The sequence below is a fragment of the Artemia franciscana genome, unplaced genomic scaffold, assembly GCF_032884065.1.
Source record: "Artemia franciscana unplaced genomic scaffold, ASM3288406v1 Scaffold_1064, whole genome shotgun sequence".
Classification (NCBI taxonomy): Eukaryota; Metazoa; Arthropoda; class Branchiopoda; order Anostraca; family Artemiidae; genus Artemia; species Artemia franciscana.
In genome coordinates, this window is record NW_027062732.1 from 42344 (window position 1) to 63737 (window position 21394).

At 34.2% G+C, this 21394-nt stretch overlaps 1 protein-coding gene across 4 annotated transcripts in view; it reads right to left on the reverse strand.

Moving 5' to 3' along the window:
• Window positions 1-2133: 2133 nt before the first annotated feature.
• Window positions 2134-21394, reverse strand: part of LOC136042304 (myb-like protein X) — a 69054-nt gene continuing 49793 nt past the window's right edge. For 2 of the 4 annotated variants that reach the window (XM_065727255.1, XM_065727256.1), the window contains 5 exons: window positions 20068-20173; window positions 13852-14021; window positions 9956-10042; window positions 7199-8202; window positions 2134-2873 (listed from right to left, as the gene is read on the reverse strand). In XM_065727255.1, the coding sequence (XP_065583327.1) occupies window positions 2735-2873; window positions 7199-8202; window positions 9956-10042; window positions 13852-14021; window positions 20068-20173 (1506 nt within the window). In that variant the 3' untranslated portion in view covers window positions 2134-2734. The remainder of the gene's footprint in view (window positions 2874-7198; window positions 8203-9955; window positions 10043-13851; window positions 14022-20067; window positions 20174-21394) is intronic. The other 2 variants (XM_065727257.1, XM_065727258.1) reach the window with 2 other exon arrangements.

Here is a 21394-nt window from a genome sequence, read left to right on the forward strand (position 1 = left end):
ATACTAAAGAGTAACGGAAATATCAGTGATATGCACTTCCGGAATTATGAGTACTTGATTTCACCACTGCAAGTCTTCAGACTAAGTATATTCATCTAGTACTGCTTAACTGTCAGGTCTTTAACTTGAGTATCTCCCAAATGGAGCTCAGTGACATCGATCATTGCCTGAGATCTCCATTCTACGTCCGTTTTTTGAACACAACACTTTTCTGTTAGAACAGTAAGTCTCGCGAATAGTGGCCTTAGAGATTTTGGCTTTAAATTCCTTGCATTCCCTAGTTCCAGCAGTGCCAAAATGTCATAAATTTCGTCTTCAAACATGAAACGGTCTTGAATCGACTTAGTTAAGACTATATAATAGTTTCGACAATATTGAGCTCTTTTACCAGTCCTGTCGAAACTATTATATAGTCTTAACTAAGTCGATTCAAGACCGTTTCATGTTTGAAGACGAAATTTATGACATTTTGGCATTTTTTTTTATGCATATTATCTTATAAATTTAATTTTTAAAATTATTTAACCCATATAAAACCTTAAAATAATCATTATATATCAGACATATTGTCTTTCTCTTATAGTAATATCTTAGATTTAATTTTCATCTGCCGATGCAGATTCAAAATTTTGTTGAACCTGATTTATATGTATTTGAGGATCTCTGCTATGGAATCTGCCAATCTGTATATATTTTCACAATGCTTTGTGGTGTTAGTCTTGATTTGTAAAACTCCAGTACATATCAGTTCATTTAGATGTGTAATTCTATATTTTTTAATATTTTCAATGTTTGCTTTTGGAATTTTAGTGTTATTTTCGTAAGAAGCACAGTTTTTGTGTTGAACATACCTGATTCAAGTAAATGCAAAATGTTTCGTATTCATTGCTAACTCTTTCAATATAGAATACAATTTTCTCACTAAAAGTAGAATCTCAGTTTATACAATTTACCAGAAAGAGCTGTCCTTTTTTATGTTTTTTTTTTTTTTATCTAACAATCAGCTTTAATATTAAATATCATGTCAACTGTGCTTTTCATTTTATATGGATGCTGCTTTTCTTTTCTTGTATTTTATTGTTGCTTTTTTCGTTTAATATTGATTTCATTTTTGTTTAATGTTAAACAATTGCTGAATATTGGTTTGTACATTGTTTAATTTTAAATAATCATTTAATATGTTTGATGTTTCTAATGTGCCTTGTGCTTTAAACAACTGTGATTGATTAATATTCATTCAAACTTGCCAAATTCCATTGAAAGTTTATAAGCTGATTTTTTTTATTTTCAATACAGCTTTTCTGAATAATGTTGTCTTCATTTTGTCTAAAATTATGGAGAAAAGGTCTTGAGTCAAGCAAAAGTTTCAATTTGGTTTAGAAGCTGGCTAAAATTCTAAGAACCGCTCTACTGAATCCTATAGTCCAAGAAAAGAGCTTGAAATACGATTTTATAGAGTCAGGTTAAAGGAAGTGGCACAGTTAGGAACTTGTTCTTGGGACCAAATTTACGGGCACGTGTTTCATTTAGACTCGGTAAATGGAAGGTTAAGTTTTATTCACATAGCTCAAAAAATTCTTGAATTTGCTGAAAAGCGGTTTAAACTGCTATTTTACCAGCCGTTATTTAATAAAAAGTATGTCTGACTTAATAACCTATTTCTCCTAACCTAAGGGTTCAGGGGCAATGTGGTTTCAATAATTACTTCACTTGGCAAACCAATAATTAATACCTACTACAATTATCACGGTTGATCACAAACCAGCAGTCTATTTCAGTGACTAATTCTAGTACGACAGATTAGTGACATCACAGATCATTGATGGCAATAAAGGGACATGAATTAATTAAAAAAAAAAGAATTAATTGTATATATGTAAATAGACCAGTTCCTTCCATGTCCTGTCTAGAGTCAAGTTTTTATTTTGTTTTCGCCCATCCCAGCAGAGCCGAATTCAGATGTTTGGTTGTTAACTTTACCAAAGGGTTTAGTCCCTTAATTGTTTCGTCCGTAGTCCTGACCCCCCCCCCCCAAAAAAAACCAAAGGATTAAAATTATAATTCAATAATTGAACCTTAAAATAAGAATTGGTGAGAAGTCCTGCCATGTTCATTCTTTCTCAAAAAATTAAATTGGACAAGGGCAGTACGTATATTTTGAATTAAGTTTATTAAATACACGACGGTACTGCAAAACTTACAGCTTCGAAAACACTAAAAACAGCACAGCTTCATCTTCTTCATCAGGGACTGAAAAGTACTACATGTATGCCTAGACGTCCCCTGGGAACATCGCTTTCGGTATGGGTTTTTCTCATGATAAGCCGATATGTTTTAGCATGCCCTTGAGGAAGATTTCTTTCCCACGCTTTGGCTAATCAGTTTCAAGGATTTGAGTTTGTGTCCTAGGATGAGTATGCAAGGTTAAATGTAACGTAAGAAAGTGACCTTATCTTTGTCACAGAATCTTGTTACAGTTTCAGTGAAAATTAATTTTAAAAAAGTTTTTCCAAGGGAAGCAGAGTGAAGTTGACACTTAAAACAGACAAAGATTACTACTACCGAGCTTATCTAATATATATCAATCAAACTAGTACAAATGAATCAACTTATTAAACTAGTCAAACTATAAACTAAATCAAACTAGTACAATTGAACAAAATTAAAGCTCTTCAGTAAAAAAAAAACACTTGACAGCAAAGTTCTGATTCTCTCCAAATTATAAAATACTCCGTTAAATCTCTCCGTTACATACTTTCTGGAAGATTTTCTTCACTGTTTCCGAAGAATGGTCCTTAATCACATAATCTGAAATAATAATTTTTCGAAACTCAATTCGACGAGCCAATTTCACTCGTTGAGTCCCCTCAGAACTGAAAAAAAGGGGAAATTATTTAGTTATTTTGGTTTTCCTGTCACCGTAAACTGGACAATTTTCTAATATTATAAGCAAGGCCGTATCAAGAGGAACGTTTCGGGGTTCAACTCCTCCTCCCACAGAAATACTTTTCCGAATCGTTAAAACGTAACAAAATGAATATAAACGTACTTTTGATGCGCTTTTTAAAGTTTTTGTACACTTCCCCTTTCCAGAAAAAATCTTTCTGTAAAAAAAAAGAAAGAAAAAAAAAACCCTGGATACGGCCCTAATATAAGAGCTATGGGTGTAAGCAGGTGATTTAAGACACGTAGCTTCAAAACTTAACAGAAACAATAAAATGGCTAATTTTTATTAATTTTTGTGAGTGCGTAATTTACTAATTTTTTATAACTCCCTAGCTTACTAATTTAATAAGTTGCTGAGAGGCTTTTCAACAACACATTCATGGAAGACCCACAAAATTAGTTCTTTTTATTAAATTAATAATAATTTGGTTATACAATATATTTCAATATCAAAGTTTCTTTCTGTTATTTGCAGGTTTACTAATCTTAAAAGAGCGAATGTGTAGAAAGTTAAGCGAGAAATTGTAATTTTGTCCTTTCTATGATTGCTGACGAAACACTTTCACTTTAAAACTATATTTATTTACTTGTCAATTTAAAGAAAAAAAAGAATATTCGTGCAATTAATTTTATTAATTATATTATTAAGTAAGAAATTCTGTTATTTTGCTCAATTTCTGCTCATTTTTTAAAAAGCAAAATGAAACAGAGCGTCATGATTAAAAGAAGGATAGAAGAAAACATTCAAAAATAGGAACGGACTTCACGAGGGAAAGTAAAGTTGAAATAAAAATCAAATGAAATTTGAAAACAGAATGGTGAGTGCAGAAGAAATTGATTAGTTGTGATTGAAATTGATTAGATTTGCCACTTTTACCAAAAATATTGTAGTCATTTTATTATTAATGATATATACGTGTAAGGGTTTGGTTAATACAATTTATCACATACATATATTTGTAACTAGATCTAAGTTGCATGAGCAAAGCGAGGTGTTGCAGTAGCATTTCTTTGGCTTCACCGGATAAAGTGTTGCGAGAGCAACACTTTGGTTTTGTTTCCTCCATTGGATTAAACGCCGATATCGCTAATCTGTAAGGATCCTAAAATAGATTAAATAAAAAAAAACTAATTTTTTTAGCTGAAAGTAAGGAGCGACATTAAAACTTAAAACGAACAGAAATTACTCCGTATATGAAATGGGTTGTCCCCTCCACAATCCCTCGCTCTTTACGCTAAAGCTTTTAATTGTTTTTAAAAGTAGAATTGTGGCAAAAAGTCAAACTTTAGCGTAAAGAGCGAGGGATTGTGGAGGGGACAACCCATTTCATATACGGAGTAATTTCTGTTCGTTTTAAGTTTTAATGTCGCTCCTTACTTTAAGCTAAAAAAATTAGTTTTTTTTTATTTAATTTCTGAACGTTTTTGAATTAATACATGTTTGGTTTTGGCTCTCCGCACATAAATTATTAAAATGAAATTTGCATATTAATTCCTTTTTTTGGCTAAATGGCTTTCTCTTAGTTTTGATCAGATGATTTTGAGAAATAAGGGGTGAGGAAGGAGGCCTAGTTGCCGTGTAATTTTTCGGTTACTTGAAAAGGCAACTAGAACTTTTAACGAACTTTAATTTTAACGAACGTTTTTATTATTAAAAAATATGCGTAACTTAAGAATTAACTTACGTAACAAACTTTCATAACCTTATATTTTTATTATGTATACGAGGGGGTTTGTACCCTCGTTAATACCTTGCTCTTTACACTAAATCGTAAGTTTTGTCCCAATTCTTTAAGAATGACCCCTGAATCAGAAAGGCCGTAGAATAAATAGTTGAAATTACTAAAAATACTTTAGCATAAGAGCAAGGTATTTATCTCCTCCTAAATACCTCGCTCTTTATGCTTAAGTATTTTTAGAACCCCTCATATGCGTAATAATCTCTGTTCGTTTTAAGTTTCAATGCTACTTCTTCCTTTCATTTGAAAAAACGTTTTCATATTTATTTTTCATTGTTTTCTTATAGTAATGCTAGAGAATCCTGCGCCCTTTTCATTGAATTTTTCTTCCCCCATGACAGATTCCTCCAAGGAAAGATCCTCCAACATAGCCCCCTCTCCTCAGCCCCACCCCCAAATAAAATAAAATCCCCCTGAAAACGTCTGTACACTTCCCAATAACCATTACTATATGTAAACACTGGTCAAAGTTTTTAACTTGCAGCCCCTCCCCCAGGGATTGTGGGGGAGTAAGTCATCCCCAAAGACATAGTTATTATGGTTTTCGACTATGCTGAACAAAATGGCTATCTCAAAATTTTGATCCGTTGATTTTGGAAAAAAATGAGCGTGGGAGGGGGCCTAGATGCCCTCCAAATTTTTTGGTCACTTAAAAAGGGCACTAGAACTTTTCATTTCCGTTAGAATGAGCCCTCTTGCGACATTCTAGGACCACTTGGTCGATACGATGACCCCTGAAAAAAAAAAAAAATAAAAAAAAAATAAACACGCACCCGTGATTTGTCTTCTGGCAAAAAATACAAAATTCCACATTTTTGTAGATAGGAGCTTGAAACTTCTACAGTAGGGTTCTCTGATACGCTGAATCTGATGGTGTCATTTTTGTTAAGATCCTACGACTTTTAGGGGGTGTTTCCCCCTATTTTCATAAATAAGGCAAATTTTCTCAGGCTCGTAACTTTTGATGGGTAGGACTAAACTTGATGAAACTTATATATTTAAAATCAGCATTAAAATGCGATTCTTTTGATGTAGCTATTGATATCAAAATTCAATTCTTTAGAGTTTTGTTTACTATTGAGCCGGATCGCTCCTTACTACAGTTCGTTACCACGAACTGTTTGATACTAGGTAAACCAACTCACAAAAGTTTCAAACCCCTCGTTACAACTAGTAAAAGTTGCAAACTCCTCATCACTGAAGATAATTGTAGCCTAGCATCCGATTGTTACTTATAAGCCCCCTACATGTCTTACCACTGGACCCAAATTGTTAGCAAAAGTTGCAAACCTCTCATTGCCGACTGTTGCTCAAAACTCCCGTATATGTCTCACAATTGGTATCGGCCTATTTTTGGTTTCAGTGTATACCTTACTACTAAAGTTGTCAACCCCTTCAAACTTTCAAACTGATATTGCTCATGAAGAAATTTTTCTACCAATAAATGGATGACATACACTTTGATCAACCCATCGAGAGCTATCGACCTGTTGAAAAAAAAAACCTATCTGTCTTAGTTCAACAGATGACTTTTTTTTGCCATAGGCCTAGTTTCTAACGTCATCACAGGAGCAAAGGATAAACTTTAATTTCTTTAGCAATGAAACAACAATTAAGTTTAAGAGGGACATCTGATACCATTTCTCTACTGCAATCCCAAGTGCGAAAAACCGAATAATAAACCCAGCTGAAATCATGAACAGAAATGGGTAGAAACAATAGATGGCAGCACTTTCAGTCCCCAATTTTTTGTTTCTTTGAATTTTTTCTATTTATCACTCAAAGAAAACATATTGGCTATGGGGCTGGGCAGCTGCTATATATTTTTGTCACTTACATATTTTAGTCCATCTTCAATTTGGAACTGGTGCCTGCTTGCTTGCCTGCTAGAACAGAGCGTTCCACTCGAAAGCAGAAACATGGTTTGATGAAACGAAAGCTTGACTACATAACTTCAGATAGGTCTCTCTCACATAGGCTATAAAACTCCTAGTCACTTCACACACTAAAGGCTCTGGCTCAAGGACAAACCAAAATAAACGTTTTTGGGTCCAGACAAGAGCTCTACGAAGCTTTCCAAAATGCAAAGTCATATCCGTCAATTCGGCCTAAGGTTCACACTTTACGTAAAACCGCAGAGGCTAGACCCTTACCTCTTTCCATTTCAAATTCCAGTACGTTGAGCCCATGGAGATAAGATGGTATGGAAGGCTCCGTAACAGAACAATTTCAGAAGTAAGAAAAATATTTTAAATAATTAAATGTTATTAAGATTATATTGCATTTGATATATTAGATTGTATTATATTTTTATGATGAAAATTTGCGTTTGTTGTGTTAATTTTTTTAGTAAGAAACCGCGCAACCTAACAAGCTTTGGCTTTGGGAACTAACATTTTTTTTTTATTTGATTCAATTTTCTATGCCCATTTATGAGATTAGACTAATAGAAAAAATATAAAAAGAAAATCTAAGGAGACAACACATTTTTGAAATATTAACAAAAAATTTACTCTGTATTGGTCCTTGGATTAATGTGTAGTACTTTTCCAGGTATGAATAATTCGCTTTCAGCTACAGCCTCTTGCTCTACCTCTTCTCTAACAGCCTCTTCTGCTACAGCGTTTTCTTGATCATGTTCAGGAGTAGAAACAGTGAATGTTACTTTTATCTCAGACGGTACAGGTTCAACTTTAAATTGTTCTTCTGAGTCACTTGGAGAATCATCCATTTTGTCACTTTGAGAGTCATTGTTTTTCTTGTTTGTGCTAGGCTCTCCTTCATCAACGGCTTCTTTTTTAGAATCGGAAACTTTCTCTTTAGTTATATGATCGTTGACTTCTGTGTCTTCATTCTCTTTTTCAAGTTTTTCTTCTTGACTTTCTTGGCTTATGCTTTCTGCTGGAGATATTTCGATTCTTACTTCTTCTTCAGTTTCTTTGATAGGCTCTTCTTGTACCAAAACAGTGAATCTTACTTTTATCTCAAACAGTACAGATTCAATTTTCAATTGTTCTTCTGAGTCACTTGGAGAATCATCCATTTTGTCACTTTGAGAGTCATTGTTTTTCTTGCTTGTGCTAGGCTCTCCTTCATCAACACCTTCTTTTTTAGACTCGGAAACTTTCTCTTTAGTTATATGATCGTTGACTTCTTTGTCGTCAACTTTAACTTGTTCTTCTGAGTCACTTGGAGAATCATCCATTTTGTCACTTTGAAAGTCATGGTTTTTCTTGCTTGTGCTAGGCTCTCCTTCATCAACGGCTTCTTTTTTAGACTCGGAAACTTTCTCTTTAGTTATATGATCGTTGACTTCTTTGTCTTTATTCTCTTTTTCACGTTTTTCTTCTTGACTTTCTTGGCTTATGCTTTCTGCTGGAGATATTTCGATTCTTACTTCTTCTTCTGTTTCTTTGATAGGCTCTTCTTGTATCGGTTCAGTGCTATGAATCTCATCAAAAGAATTCTCAGGCTCCGTCAATCTATATGGAAGTTGAGTCTCATGCAACAATCGGCTCTGAAAAAAGAGCCAAAAATATTTCAAAAGCTTTAATAACGAAGCAATATATTTATTTACTACTTCTGATACATCTAATTGCAAGTGAGCTAACCTCCTGGCTAAAGGGCCATGAAACGGAGATCAGCACCTCCGGTTTGGACCTCAAGGGTCTAGTGCCGTCTTACTTACTCATTTCCCTGAACCCATAACGTTTTCACTGACCTTCGTATTTTTGGCCATGCATATTTTCAAATTATGCCAAAGGGCAATTCGCGTTTTAATTTAGATGTAGTTTTCCGCCGATGAAGATTTACAGGCTAGTTAAACCAATTTTTCTTGATTTTTGGCATCATCAAGGGTGCCATAACCTGAGTCTACGCTTTTCCTAGTCGTAAATTTCGTTAGAGCGAGAAATTTTTTAGATTTAATCATGCTCAGCACGATTAAGTTCCACAAATCTCGTGGATTCTTCCTTCTCTGGAACCTCAAACTATAATATGGGTTTTATAGACAATAGCTTTGATCAGTTTGAAAGAGATAATAAATGGGAATGGAACTAAGACAAGCAGATGGTATAGTCACAGATCCATGAGCCAACGGGTATCTGCAGTGGAAAGGTGCAAAAAAGAAAGACGAGAACATAATTAAGTTTGGTGATTTTGCAGTTAGTGTTATATATTTTATGTTTTTAGGCTCTGACCAATGGCGTGGTGGCAATCATTTTTCTTACGAGGAAGATGTTGGGATCTTAGACTTTATTTTATCAGAAAAACTCCCCTTTCTGCAATTTTAATTATTATATCTTTAATGTTTAAACTCCAGACCGATCTATTACAACGTGACGTCCTGGAAGAATTCGCTAATTAATTCAAGACCAAAAATGTAGAAGGCTATGACGCATACATCTTCAAAGGATACTGAATAATTTTGATTTTGACTTTAGATTTGACTATATATATATATATATATATAAATATATATATAATTTCATTGGATAACATTTTCTACAATTTTAATAATATATGCCCTTTTGACAATCTGGATAAACACAATGCATCTTGATTCGGTTTTATGGTTCAAAATATATCTAATATGCCCTTTCGACAACAATTTAATATGCCCTTTTGACAATCTGGATAAACGCAATGCATCTCAATTTGGTTTTATGATTCAAATTGTATTTAATGTGCCCTTTTGACAACAATTTAATATGCCCTTCTGACAATCAAGACAAACGCAATGCATCTTGATTCGGTTTTATGATTCAAATTGTATTTAATGTGCCCTTTTGACAACAATTTAATATGCCCTTTTGACAATCTGGATAAACGCAATGCATCGTGATTCGGTTTTATGCTTCAAATTTACCTGAAAGATAAAACTGAAAACCCTACTTTGTTTCTACAATATTATATCAATGGGATTTTAACGCAACATAAGTTTGAACAGGCTGTGCATCTATACCAATACTCCCCAATCCTCTTCTTTAGTTTATAAGCTTCTTTAATTGGTTATTTTGTATTGTTTATTTACACTCTTATATCCTTTAAAATTCGAAAAAACAAAAAATGATCTGAACTCGAAGCTGTTTGTAAAATAAATTTATTAACCAACAGTTCATTTTTACCACGTTCGTACTACTTGAAGAAAAAAGAATCAAGTAAAAGCAACGTTAATTTCAGATTTACCCTCATGTTATTATTTTTGAAAACTGCTTAAGGTGAGCCTGACAAACAAATTAATCCTCAGAACAAACACTCAATTCACTCACCTCAGCATGATCTATCCCTCTTTCTGGATCGAGGTTTCTTTCACTGTCATGTTCATTTTCTGGGTATTGGCCCAGGAGCACCCTGTACTAGAAATTTTGGCATTAGACAGATTTTCTGGCAACATTTTTTACTTATTTTATTGCGCAGGTATTTCAGCCGAAATGAATAGCACTAACATTATAATGCAGCAAGAATTAGACAAAAATAGAGGGGTACTTTGATAGTCAGCCGATAGTCAGTTCGGTATAATGTAACTCATTATGTTACCATTGTGAGCAAGTCTGCAATCATAGTGCAAGAAGGACAAAAAAAAAATTAAATAATCTGTATTGTTTTGAAATAAATGAATTTTAGAGCTATCACACTTGTAAAAAACAGTTGTAGGTAGTACCTCAAAATGGCTGGCAAAATTAAGTAGTTCCTATGAGCAGAGAGACTGGGTCAGTGGGAAGAACGTCTTTTGAAAAAAACAAGACTTCTATGTGAAATATAGACAAGTGATCCAATCCTGTTATATATTAATAAATAATCCAATTTGACACTTGGAAATATATAAATCTTTTATGACTATGGTAGTGAACTGGGTTGTCAGCTGATCTGGCTATAGAACAGAACTTCGAGAGGAATCTTGAGGCTTCCTCAGGGCTGATTGAAGGAGGCGGAATGCCAGAATTTCAAAAAATTTCAGAATGTTTAAAGCAAAATTGAACCCTGAAGACATATTACTTGTAAAACCAAAATGCATGAAAAACGAAATTAAGTTCGAACATTACAATGGGGTAAGACATATAGTGAATGACATAATGACTCCAATAAAATCAGACACGGAAAAGACTTTAAATAGTGCAACAGCTGTTTTTCCCGAGACTAGATGTCCGAGGACTAGCGTTTGAGTGTCAGCTACCAGTTCTAGAGCTAGGTGGGCTTTGTAAATTTGGCAATTGGACATTTTTACACTCAGATGTTATTATATCCGTTAATTAATACACTTAAAATATCAATTAAATCTGAAAATATGCGCTCCTTTTGTCTAAACTTGCGACTTTTTAACAAAGCGATTTAAAGTGGTAACCACTATAGTAATTGGAATATAAATACAATGGCGACATTCAATATACTGTTAAAGACAATAAGCGATGCAATATTCATCTAATATCTAATACTATACATACAGATGTATCAAAATCAATATAACTCGATCCCCAAAAATCTCTGAAATATGAAATAAACCTTCAAAATGTCAATGCGTCTGGGTTATAAGAGAAAAGCACTAATCAATACTTCAGGAAGTCACAAATAAAAAAATCAAAATGAAAGTGAAGTATTTGCGTCACTTCACCACCTGCAGTACCTTCAGCTAGGATTACTTATTAACTCAGCAAAAATAAATAAAACTTAAAAGGGCAAAAAATGCAAATCGCAACTAAAATTTAGGAATTTATGCAAAGATGCAAACACCCTTGGTTTGTACACCAAAATAGCAGAAACTAGAGGCCAATGAATGTTTGATGATTATTTAAACTAAAGACCTGACTAAAATCATGATGAAAAGAAAAAAAAAGAAAAAGATGAGCTAAAAAGAGAAATGATTTGAAAAATCAGTTTGCAATGGCGAATTGTGATATATAAGAAAATTCTCATTTGTTACCTTAACAATATAGGAGGATAAAAAAGCTTAAGAGGAAGAAGCAAGTTCAAACAGTTCGTGGTAACGAACTGTTGTAAGAAGCGTCCTGGCTCAATAGCAACGAAACTCTAAAAAACTGAATTTTGATACGAGTGGATACATCAAAAGAATCTGAAGAACAAATATATACATCAAAAGAATTGGAATTTTATGCTGATTTTAAATATATAGGTTTTATCACGTTTCAAATTCGCCTTATTTTTGAAAAAAGGAGGAAAACTCAACTAAAAGTCGTATAACGTTCTTTGTAAAAGAACATTTATCCCTCACATAGTTGAAATTTTAGATCAATAGCCCCCCCTTCATAGTTCACTTTCATCTTATAGTCTTAGAGATTATTATGTTATTTCTAATTCTTGCTACTTCGACTTTTGTTTAAATTTGTTTTCCCTGCTTTAATAGTATGATTTTCTATTGTCTGACTTTTTTACCGTTTGCAATTTTATGAATTTATGACATTGGCCATTTCTTTGTTTTTTACTGACACTAAACAGCGAATTGGACCTTTTTTGGGTTGTGGGGTTCATCCTCTCCTCATTATCTCACTCTTTACCCTGAAGTAATTTTAGTAATTTCAAAACAGCTATCTATTCTATTTAAACGGCCTTTATGATTCAGGGGTCATTCTTAAGGAGCTGGAACAAAGTTCAACCTTTAGTGTAAAGAGAGAGGAATTGATAAGGGGCGAACCACCTTATATACTTAACATAAATATACAAACCTAGTAGTTATCCACGCAAGTTAAATTGTTATTTCATTTGATTCTCCCACTGCGAAAAAAATGTGGCACAAAAGAAGTGCAAACATAATTGTACTTCAGTGGTCAACATTTTCATTTTTTTTCTCTTTTTTTTTTAGGATGAATAGGGCTAACTCCATCAACAGCAGAAGACCCCAAATAAAAAGTTTTCATTCTACGAAAACTCTGATCAGTACAAAATAAAAATAGTGAGGTTCGAAGTAAGTCCAGGCAAAATTGCCACAATTTGTTTGGAAAAAATAACATATATGGCAACCAAGACTGCTGTAAGACTACAAACAAGCCCGACTGTTTACATAATTTTAAAAATTCAAATATAACTACTACGACTTACAATATCTTACAAAAAGAGCTTATTTGTCAAATCCCGAACTGTACATTGGGTAGGCCTGCTGTGATCCGGCCCAATAGTCAGGGACTGGGATCCCTACCCCCCAGCCGAGCCAAAAAACAATTATGCGTTGGCTAGACGATCTATCCCCGTGAAACAAGGACCTCTAACAAAACGTCAACGATAAGCTTCGAATCCGAACCTTTAATTCTCATGACAACCAATGCAAGCAACCACCACGCCAAATTGTCGATAATCGAGTGCTATACGCCTACAAATGATGTTGATGACACTCTTAAACTTGAGTTATACGATAACCTTTCGTTTGTGATCGATTCAATCCCGCTTCTCGACGTCAAAGGTAGAGGATGTGTCGACTAAGTTTTCACTTTAAGGTTAATAATTGAGAAGTGCCTTCGTTGTCAAACACCTTTGGTCCTCAGTCTTATAGATTATGAGCAAGCATTTGATTCTGTTGATAGAAGAGCTTTAGCAAAGGTATTATCCTTACAAGGTATACCAGCAAATGCATTAAAGTGATTTGTGCTATGTACGAGAATAATGCTGCTGCGGTTAAGGTAGGAAATAAGGTCAGTAGCTGGTCTTGTATTAAATCAAGAGTTAAACATGGTTGTGTTCTATCCCCATTTATATAGATCACCTTGATGGACTTAGTCTTAAGGAGGAGAGGAAAGGCAATTGGAGACCACGGAATCAAATGGGGAGGAAAACCTCTTCTGGGCTTAGATTATGCTGATGATATAAGCATATTAGATGAAAAAGTCAGTAAACTGAACGAAATTTTTAGAGGTTTTGCGGGTTCAGGGTGAAAGAATAGGCTTTAAAATTAATGTTAAGGCTAGGAATAAGTGAAGATAAAAAGGTGACGTTGGATAACGAATAGATTGATCAGGTGGGCAGCTTCACTTATCTTGGTAGTGTTATTAGCAAAGACGGTGAGAGCATTGAAGATGTTAAAAGTAGAATAGCAAGGCTAAAAAAAGACAAAAAAATATTTTTTTGTACACCAAATTTAACTATTTATTACCCAATAGATACGAAAAAGGTCTTCCAGTTTATCAAGCATCATCTATTTAATGCTATAAAGAAAACTTACCTTAGGGATCTTACATTTCCAAAGCTCATCCCAAATTTGTCCAATAATAAGTTCCACCGAATGAACACTGAGCCTCGAGACTACATCGTCTCCTATAACCACCGTCATACAGAAGGCCTCTGTATCTATGGCTGCTGCTTTGTTTACTGTTCCTCCTATTGAAAATTGAACTATAAAACACTGGAAGTCAATGCTGTTATTTAAGGATTTCTATTTAGGAGCCTTCGAATGAAACCAGTTTACTTTTGGATATTCAGTAGTTATGACAAAGATCATTAGTTTTTCTTTTAATTTTCTGTCTTGTGCTGAAGACGCCCTGTTTTATACAAGCGAAATATCCGCGTTGTTTTAGTCTTTTAATGCTACTGGCCGTCGTCTCGTTTGAAATTTTCTTTTTGTAGAGTTTTATCTCTCTTGATTGTTTATTGTCATGTCTGGCCAGTTCGGCTTAAGAACTTTCAATAGCCTAGGAAGAAAACTATCATAGACAATCTTTTCCTGCCAGGTCTATCATAGACCTGCTAGAATATGCCCCACCCCCATAGAAAATTCCATAAATGAAATTCCCATACATTTGCCAAAAAAATTAATATATATAACGAATTAACAAATTTCATAACTTTCAGTCATTTCCTAAGGGACTAGAGAGAGTTGTGTCCTCTTCAGAGGCTTATTTACTGGACCTTTCAACAATACTGAATTAAATATTTATCTAAAAATTTTGTTTATTTGTCTTTGAAAAGGGATAGGGATGGGAAAAGTTTCACTCTAATTTTTACCAAATTAAAGAAAAACTTTTAAAAAGAACATACAAATTTGATTTTAGCTCGAAGGAGGGCTCTCTTAGTTTTCTTCGACGGTTGGTTCGATACAATTACCCCTGAAAAAAAAAGAAATAAATAAACATGCATCCGTGATCTTTCTTCTGGAAAAATACCAATTCCACATTTTCGTAGGTAGGACCTTGAACTTCTACGGTAGAGTCCTCTGATATCCAAAATCCGACGATATTATTTTCATAAAAATTGTTTGAAGTTTTAATAACTCCGAGAATACCACTAATATTCTATCCAAGTCAAAAGCAGACTGTCACTTCATTTTTATTAAGTTATTCTTTACTTCTTTGGCCGTTGCGAGATCCATTTATTTACGTTCCTTAAGAGGGAATCCAAATTGTTTCATTATTGGACCTATCAGTTTATGAAAATAATGTTTTTTCTTTCTCGATTCCTCTGACCACGTTTCTGCTGGTGGAGTTTTTGGGTCATTTTTCCTTTACAATGAATTTTTCCTTTTCTAAAAAAGATTTTGTGACTCTTATCTTGTGTTGCTATTTGGATTTCTTTAGGACCCCCCCCCCTTCTTTCTCCTCTTTACTATCTTTAACATTTTCTTATATGATTTCCTAAGTTCCCTTGAAAAACTCAACAGCATCCTTCATCACTACCCTAGTCACAGTCTGCTTTGCCTGACCTGGCGACAAAACTTATTGTTTTGTCTGATCTAATGAGAAAAAAGTCTTGAGCGAGAAATTTCTCAAGTAAATTAAAAAAAAAAGAACACGTCTTTTTTGCTGAGATTGAAGAACAAAATGAAGAAAAATGAATAAAGAATTGTCCTACTACTAAGAAATTGCCATGGTGTCAAGTCTTCTCAGAGCGACACGCTTGCAAACACATCTCATTCGTCCAATCCCGTTTCAACCTTCAGCTTTTACCAGTCATAAAAAATTAATGAAAAATTAAGGCTATTCTCTGAAAATCTCATCTCAGTCTGACTAGGGCACCAAGCTTGTTTCTTAACGAGGGCTCTTGAGAGCTAAGACTGTTGTGTGTAAAAAAAAGTATCTTTTTGCCTCCCTCCTGTCTACTTGTTGCTAATTCTTTTGTTTTTCCTTCTTTTTAGCAACAACACCGCAAATGTAGCTGGCGCGTCTTAATATTAGTGCATAGAACCCTAGTGTTCTATTCTTAGGCCAACCCTCTTCCTCATCTATGTGAATGACCTCGACCGACTTTCTAACACCCCAATTACCAATGTTTGCTGTGGATTGTGTATACCATATAAAGTATAGCAATACCATAGAAGGTATAGTAACTGGAATGTTATGTTGTAGCATATAATCTGCGGTGGGTATGCATGTTGATGACAAAGAAATTTTAGCAGAAAAAATGATAAGTTGGTTAGGTGAGATGTATTTTAAATTTTGTTCAAAGTGTTATATAAACTCTGCTAATGCGCTGCAGTTAAAAACTCCTTAGAAAAATGACCAAAAAGACAACAGCTTTCTTTCGAGTGATTGGCTTATCTTTATTAAGCTAAAGGTGTGGACATGCAAACCTGACTTATAAGCAATACATGACAATTAATATGCACCAAACAATTAGAGTTATGCAAAGTTACAAGGAGTCTATGCGGCAGAAAGGTTGTGAAGAGAAAACGCAAGAGAAGGTTCTCATTCTTTGGCTAGAGGAAATCACAAAATAGAAGAGGATAGCAAAACCCATGGAGTTGGGCACAGAAATACCTTGACGTTTTACAGTTTTGGTGCGATTTTTTTTTAATATTGTATACACTTTTACAATTAGAGAGGGAAAGCCCCCAGTTAGGGATCCTAAAGATCATCCCTGACTTAATGAAGGGAAGATGAAAAATTGATACCTGGAGGAGAAAAGCTGTGACCTGGAATAAATATCATTCCAATTAAAGTCGAGAACTGTATGCATTTTTAGGACAAGTAATAGGCAGAATCTTCGTAACATAATCATTTTTTAGTTTGGAAACTTCTAGACTGCCAATTTCACAAAATTTTATTCAATAGAAACAAAAAGCAATACTCGTCATTTATTTTTATTGACAAACTTTCAAGGGTTTAATGTTAATCCCTTATAAACTGAAAAAGTAACATATAAATAATGTGAAAAAACAGAAAGAATATTAAAGAGCTTCGTCAAACTAAAAACGAGAAGAAATGAAGTCAAATAGTCTTCCAAGCTTAAAACTACCACAAATTACTATCAACAAATAAATGACCCCCCCCCCAAAAAAAAAGAAACTACAACAAATAATCGATTCAAATTCAAAACGAGCAGAAAACAACATAGAAAAGGTTGACGACCCCCATGCCTCTACAAGATCAGAACATAATTTTCATTTTACTGAAAAAAAAAAAAAAAAAAATACAAAAACGATTAAGCGAGGATTTTCAATTTAATGTACACATATTAATATTTATTACTTAAAATATTAATGATTTTTATTTATGACTGTAAGATTAGTGACGGCATTTAAAATATTTCTTGCTTTCAGTAAAGTACAAGTTATGCTCTGGTCTTGAGAAGGTGTGGGGTTGTCATTCCTACTCATTTTCATCTCTGCTTGTTTTTAGTTTGATGCGAAATTCTGAGACTCGTGAAACCTCTGGGAAATCCCTGAAGTCCCAGAAACATCACCTTGATATAGTAAGCCGTTTCAAAAATATTACTATGTACCCTTTTGACACCCTTTTGATGCTCTTTTCATAATATCCTTAGCCTTGCCAGTAGTTTCAATTGGAGCAATAGTTGGAGCACTTTACTAGCATTAGCAATATTACTACTAATACTAAACAAAGCACCGCAGCACGAAGCTGCCTAAGCCCAACACATCTAAGCACGCTCCACCTCCATACCAATCGCTAAAAAACCTTCATCGATCTTTTCGTTATCAAAAACCACCCTTTCATCTTCACTTATTCCTAGTTTTAGCGACGAATGCTTACTAACATAGATTCTCAAACCAATTCTAGCACCCTTAATTCGTACAATTTCAAAAATTTTATTTATTTTGCTAAACTTTTCATCTGAAATGTATAAATCGTCAAGTCGACCAAAGTTTTTCTTCTCCGCTCTATTTCGGGTACTATCATCGCCCTTCCTGTGTTCTTTAAAAGGAGGTTGATCACAATGGTCCATATAAATGGTGGTAGAACACAACCTCACCCAGTTCCTGATTTAATACAAAACTAGCTACTAACCCCGTCTCCTACCTTAACCACAGCAGTGCTATTCTCGTAAATATTACTATTCATTTTATCGCAATTGCTTTGCGAAATCTGTTTTATCAGCTGAATCGAACGCTAACTCATATTCAGTTTAATTGAGGACTAAAGTTGTTTGATAACTATGGCATTTGTCAATTATCTACCTAAGTTAAAATTCAGTCGACACATCCTCTTATCTTTCAAAACCGCACTTTTCTTCTCTTAAAACTTTACAGCATCTCCCGCTCCAAAATGTATCATCCTGCTAAGTAATTAGCTACCTATAGAAACCCGGCTAATACCTCTTTAATTGCGACATTCACTCTAATCACCTTTCTTATACAGGGGTTTAATTAGGGCTTCCTAAAAATTGCTAAGTGCTTCCACTTTTTCAAAAATCAGATTTATCTCCAGTAATTTATGTCTAACCTCAGAGCCACCATATTAAAAAAAAAACACATTGACCACACTATTAGCACCTGGCATTCAATTATTTTGTAATCTTTTTATTACGGTGACTCATTCTTCCTCACAAAATAAATCTTCCCTCAGAACCAATGTGTCACATTATTTTATTTTTCTCTATATCTTTCCCTGTAACTCTATCCCAGCTTAGCATATTCTCAATATTTTGTGACCATCTCTTTTTAACTCTTTCTTTATCATTGATTGGGGGTCAGGTCCCATCTTTAACTGGGACAAGTCCAGATTGACTAATCACTCTCAATTCATTATCGCTCCAGGAAGATATTCTACTATTATGCAATCTAGCTACATCTTCCAGATCCCAGGCAATTTTATCCAAGGTATCCACTTTACACCTCCTTAGTTAATTTTTTAATGGTCCCACTACTTTCTTTACATTCCACTATTTTCATATGATCTATCACTCAGACAGTTTTTGTACAAACCCCTTCTTCTTTCTATTAAACATAAGTAATTTTCATTAATATTTCTACCTGCATTCCTACTTTTTTCCCTATAACGCCATTAGCAGAGTCAAAATTATTCTCCTAAAACTTTACCATCATCTTCAACATTGTTAAATTTTAAACACTCCAATTTTGTATTCAACTGTTCTTGGCAAATTTCTCTCAGTTTTTCACTCTGTAATCTTGCAAGAGCAGTAAGTTATGCCCTTGGGGCATATAACTTACTATCCTTGCCCCTAGGCTCTAGGATTTGTCTCAACTCCGAAGGCCCTGTTCTATGATCTTTGGACTGTTCTGAACAAAATGGATGGATAAAAAATCCACCGTTATGAAAGGTCTGGCTCCCCTCCAATCACTCTTAAAAATTGTACTAGAACTTTAAGTTCCAATAAAGTGGGTCCCTTTCAATGTTGCTAAGATAGCCTCTTCTATACGAAGTGCCCTGGCCAGAAAAAACAACAACAACAACAAAGCAGACACAAAATAAATAAATATTATACTGCACTCACTTTGCTCTTTACTTAAACAGTGCTATTGGGCTGCCTATGATTATTGAAAGAGTTAACATGATTAAAAATAATTGTTTAATATGACTATTATTGAAAGTATGGAATAATTAATTCATTCAAAAATGAAGAGTACATAAAACAGTTCATAGTAAATCAAACGGAGAATAAAGGGCAACCAATCAATGGTAACCAAATTCTACCAAAAATAAGGTTAAAAAAAAACAAACAACAAAAGGGTCTAATATGTATGCTTCCAAAATATATAAATTTTATCGAATTGAAATTTCTTTGAAAAAGATTCCAGAAATACGAGCCAAGGGTGATTGTATCAAATCAATGGTCACAGAATACCGTAAAGTCCTTACTAATCGTAAACATGAAGCTCTAGTACTCTTTTTGGGTACCGAAACAGATTTAAGTTCAATAAAGCACTATTTTGTGCAAAAAAAAAAAAAAAAAAAAAAAAAAAAAATCGGGCCGGAATAGGGACCAAGAACTTTACAAAAAAGAAACCTAGTGTCAGTAAATCTTTATAAAATTTTAACATTATTTAAGAATTTAAGAGAGAAGAAAGAAAGAGAGACAGAAGGAGATAGAGAGAGGGAAGGAGAGGGAAAGAGAGAATGGGAGAGAGGGGAAGAAAGAGAAAGGGAGAGAGAGGGGGGAGAGGAAAGAAAGAAAGAAAGAGAGAGAGAAAGAGAAAGAAAAAGAGAGGGGGGGAGAGAGAGGAGGAAGGGAGAGTATATATACTAACCTGTAACAACCAAGCCGTAATTGCTGTGCTCTTCTAAAACAGCTGAAAGTATGTTAGTAATTTGCCGATTAATTTGATTTGCCGATTCCACCATACCTCGGTGGCCCTAGAAAGAAGAGAAAAAAAAAGGCTTTAAAAAATTTACAACAGTTATGGGCGTTACTAATTTTCAGTTAAAACTGAAAATTAGAAGTTCTAATTTCTTTTTAAGATTCAAAAAGTGATGGAGGGCAGCTAGGCCCCCCTGAATACCCCTCTTTTCCATTGAACCTGAATAAAATTGTGAGATAGCATTTTTTCAAAGTATTTCACAAAACATACAACAATGCCCCCAGGGTTGACACTACCCTCAAAGGCCCTAGGTTAATGTTTTAAGTCATACCCCGGGGGCATATAAGATTTTTTTTATAGAATTGGTGCTCGAATAAACTTCAGAAGTGGCTCATTTGATTTAAAATCAGAAGTTATAGTCCTATTTTAAAAGTCAAGAGTGATTTGAAAGCAATCAGCCCCCTCCTCTCCACGCTCATCATTTTCTCCAATGACGTTCAATGAAAATTTGAAGATAGCATTTTGTTCATCGTAGTTGAAAGGTCTGAAAATTATGTCTATGAAGAAAACACACAACCCACACAGCTCTCAGGTCAAGAATTGTCAGATATGTCCAGGGGGCATATAAGGATTTTAAAGGGAGAATGGTTGTTTAGACTTTGGACGGGACTCATTGGATTAGTAATCAAAGGGCAGCAATTAGCCCCCACACGTCTTGCTTTTTCGAAATACATCCAGTTGGAATTTTTAGGTAGTCATTTTATTCAAAATAGTCCAAAGATTTATATAACAAAGCTTTTGGGTTAATACAACATATCAGAGTAGTTAAAAAGGTCACTAGTAGTTCCAATTCCAAATTGATTGAGCACTTTCAAAGTTTCTACGACAAGCCCTTCAATATAAAGTGCCCTGGTAAAAAAAGTTTATTCAAAATAGTCCAAAGATTTATATAACAAAGCTTTTGGGTTAATACAACATATCAGAGTAGTTAAAAAGGTCACTAGTAGTTCCAATTCCAAATTGATTGAGCACTTTCAAAGTTTCTACGACAAGCCCTTCAATATAAAGTGCCCTGGTAAAAAAAGTCCCCATATCCTTCTTTAGTACTGCCTGATTTAGTTTTCAAGTTTTGGCTGATTTTATTTATGAAAATAAGATAGATAGATAGATACATCTTTATTTACAGCAAAAATTAAACCATATAAACAAACACCGCAAGTGCCTATTGGCATACTTAAGCGCGTGGTGTATCACAAAAAAAAAAAACAAACAAAAG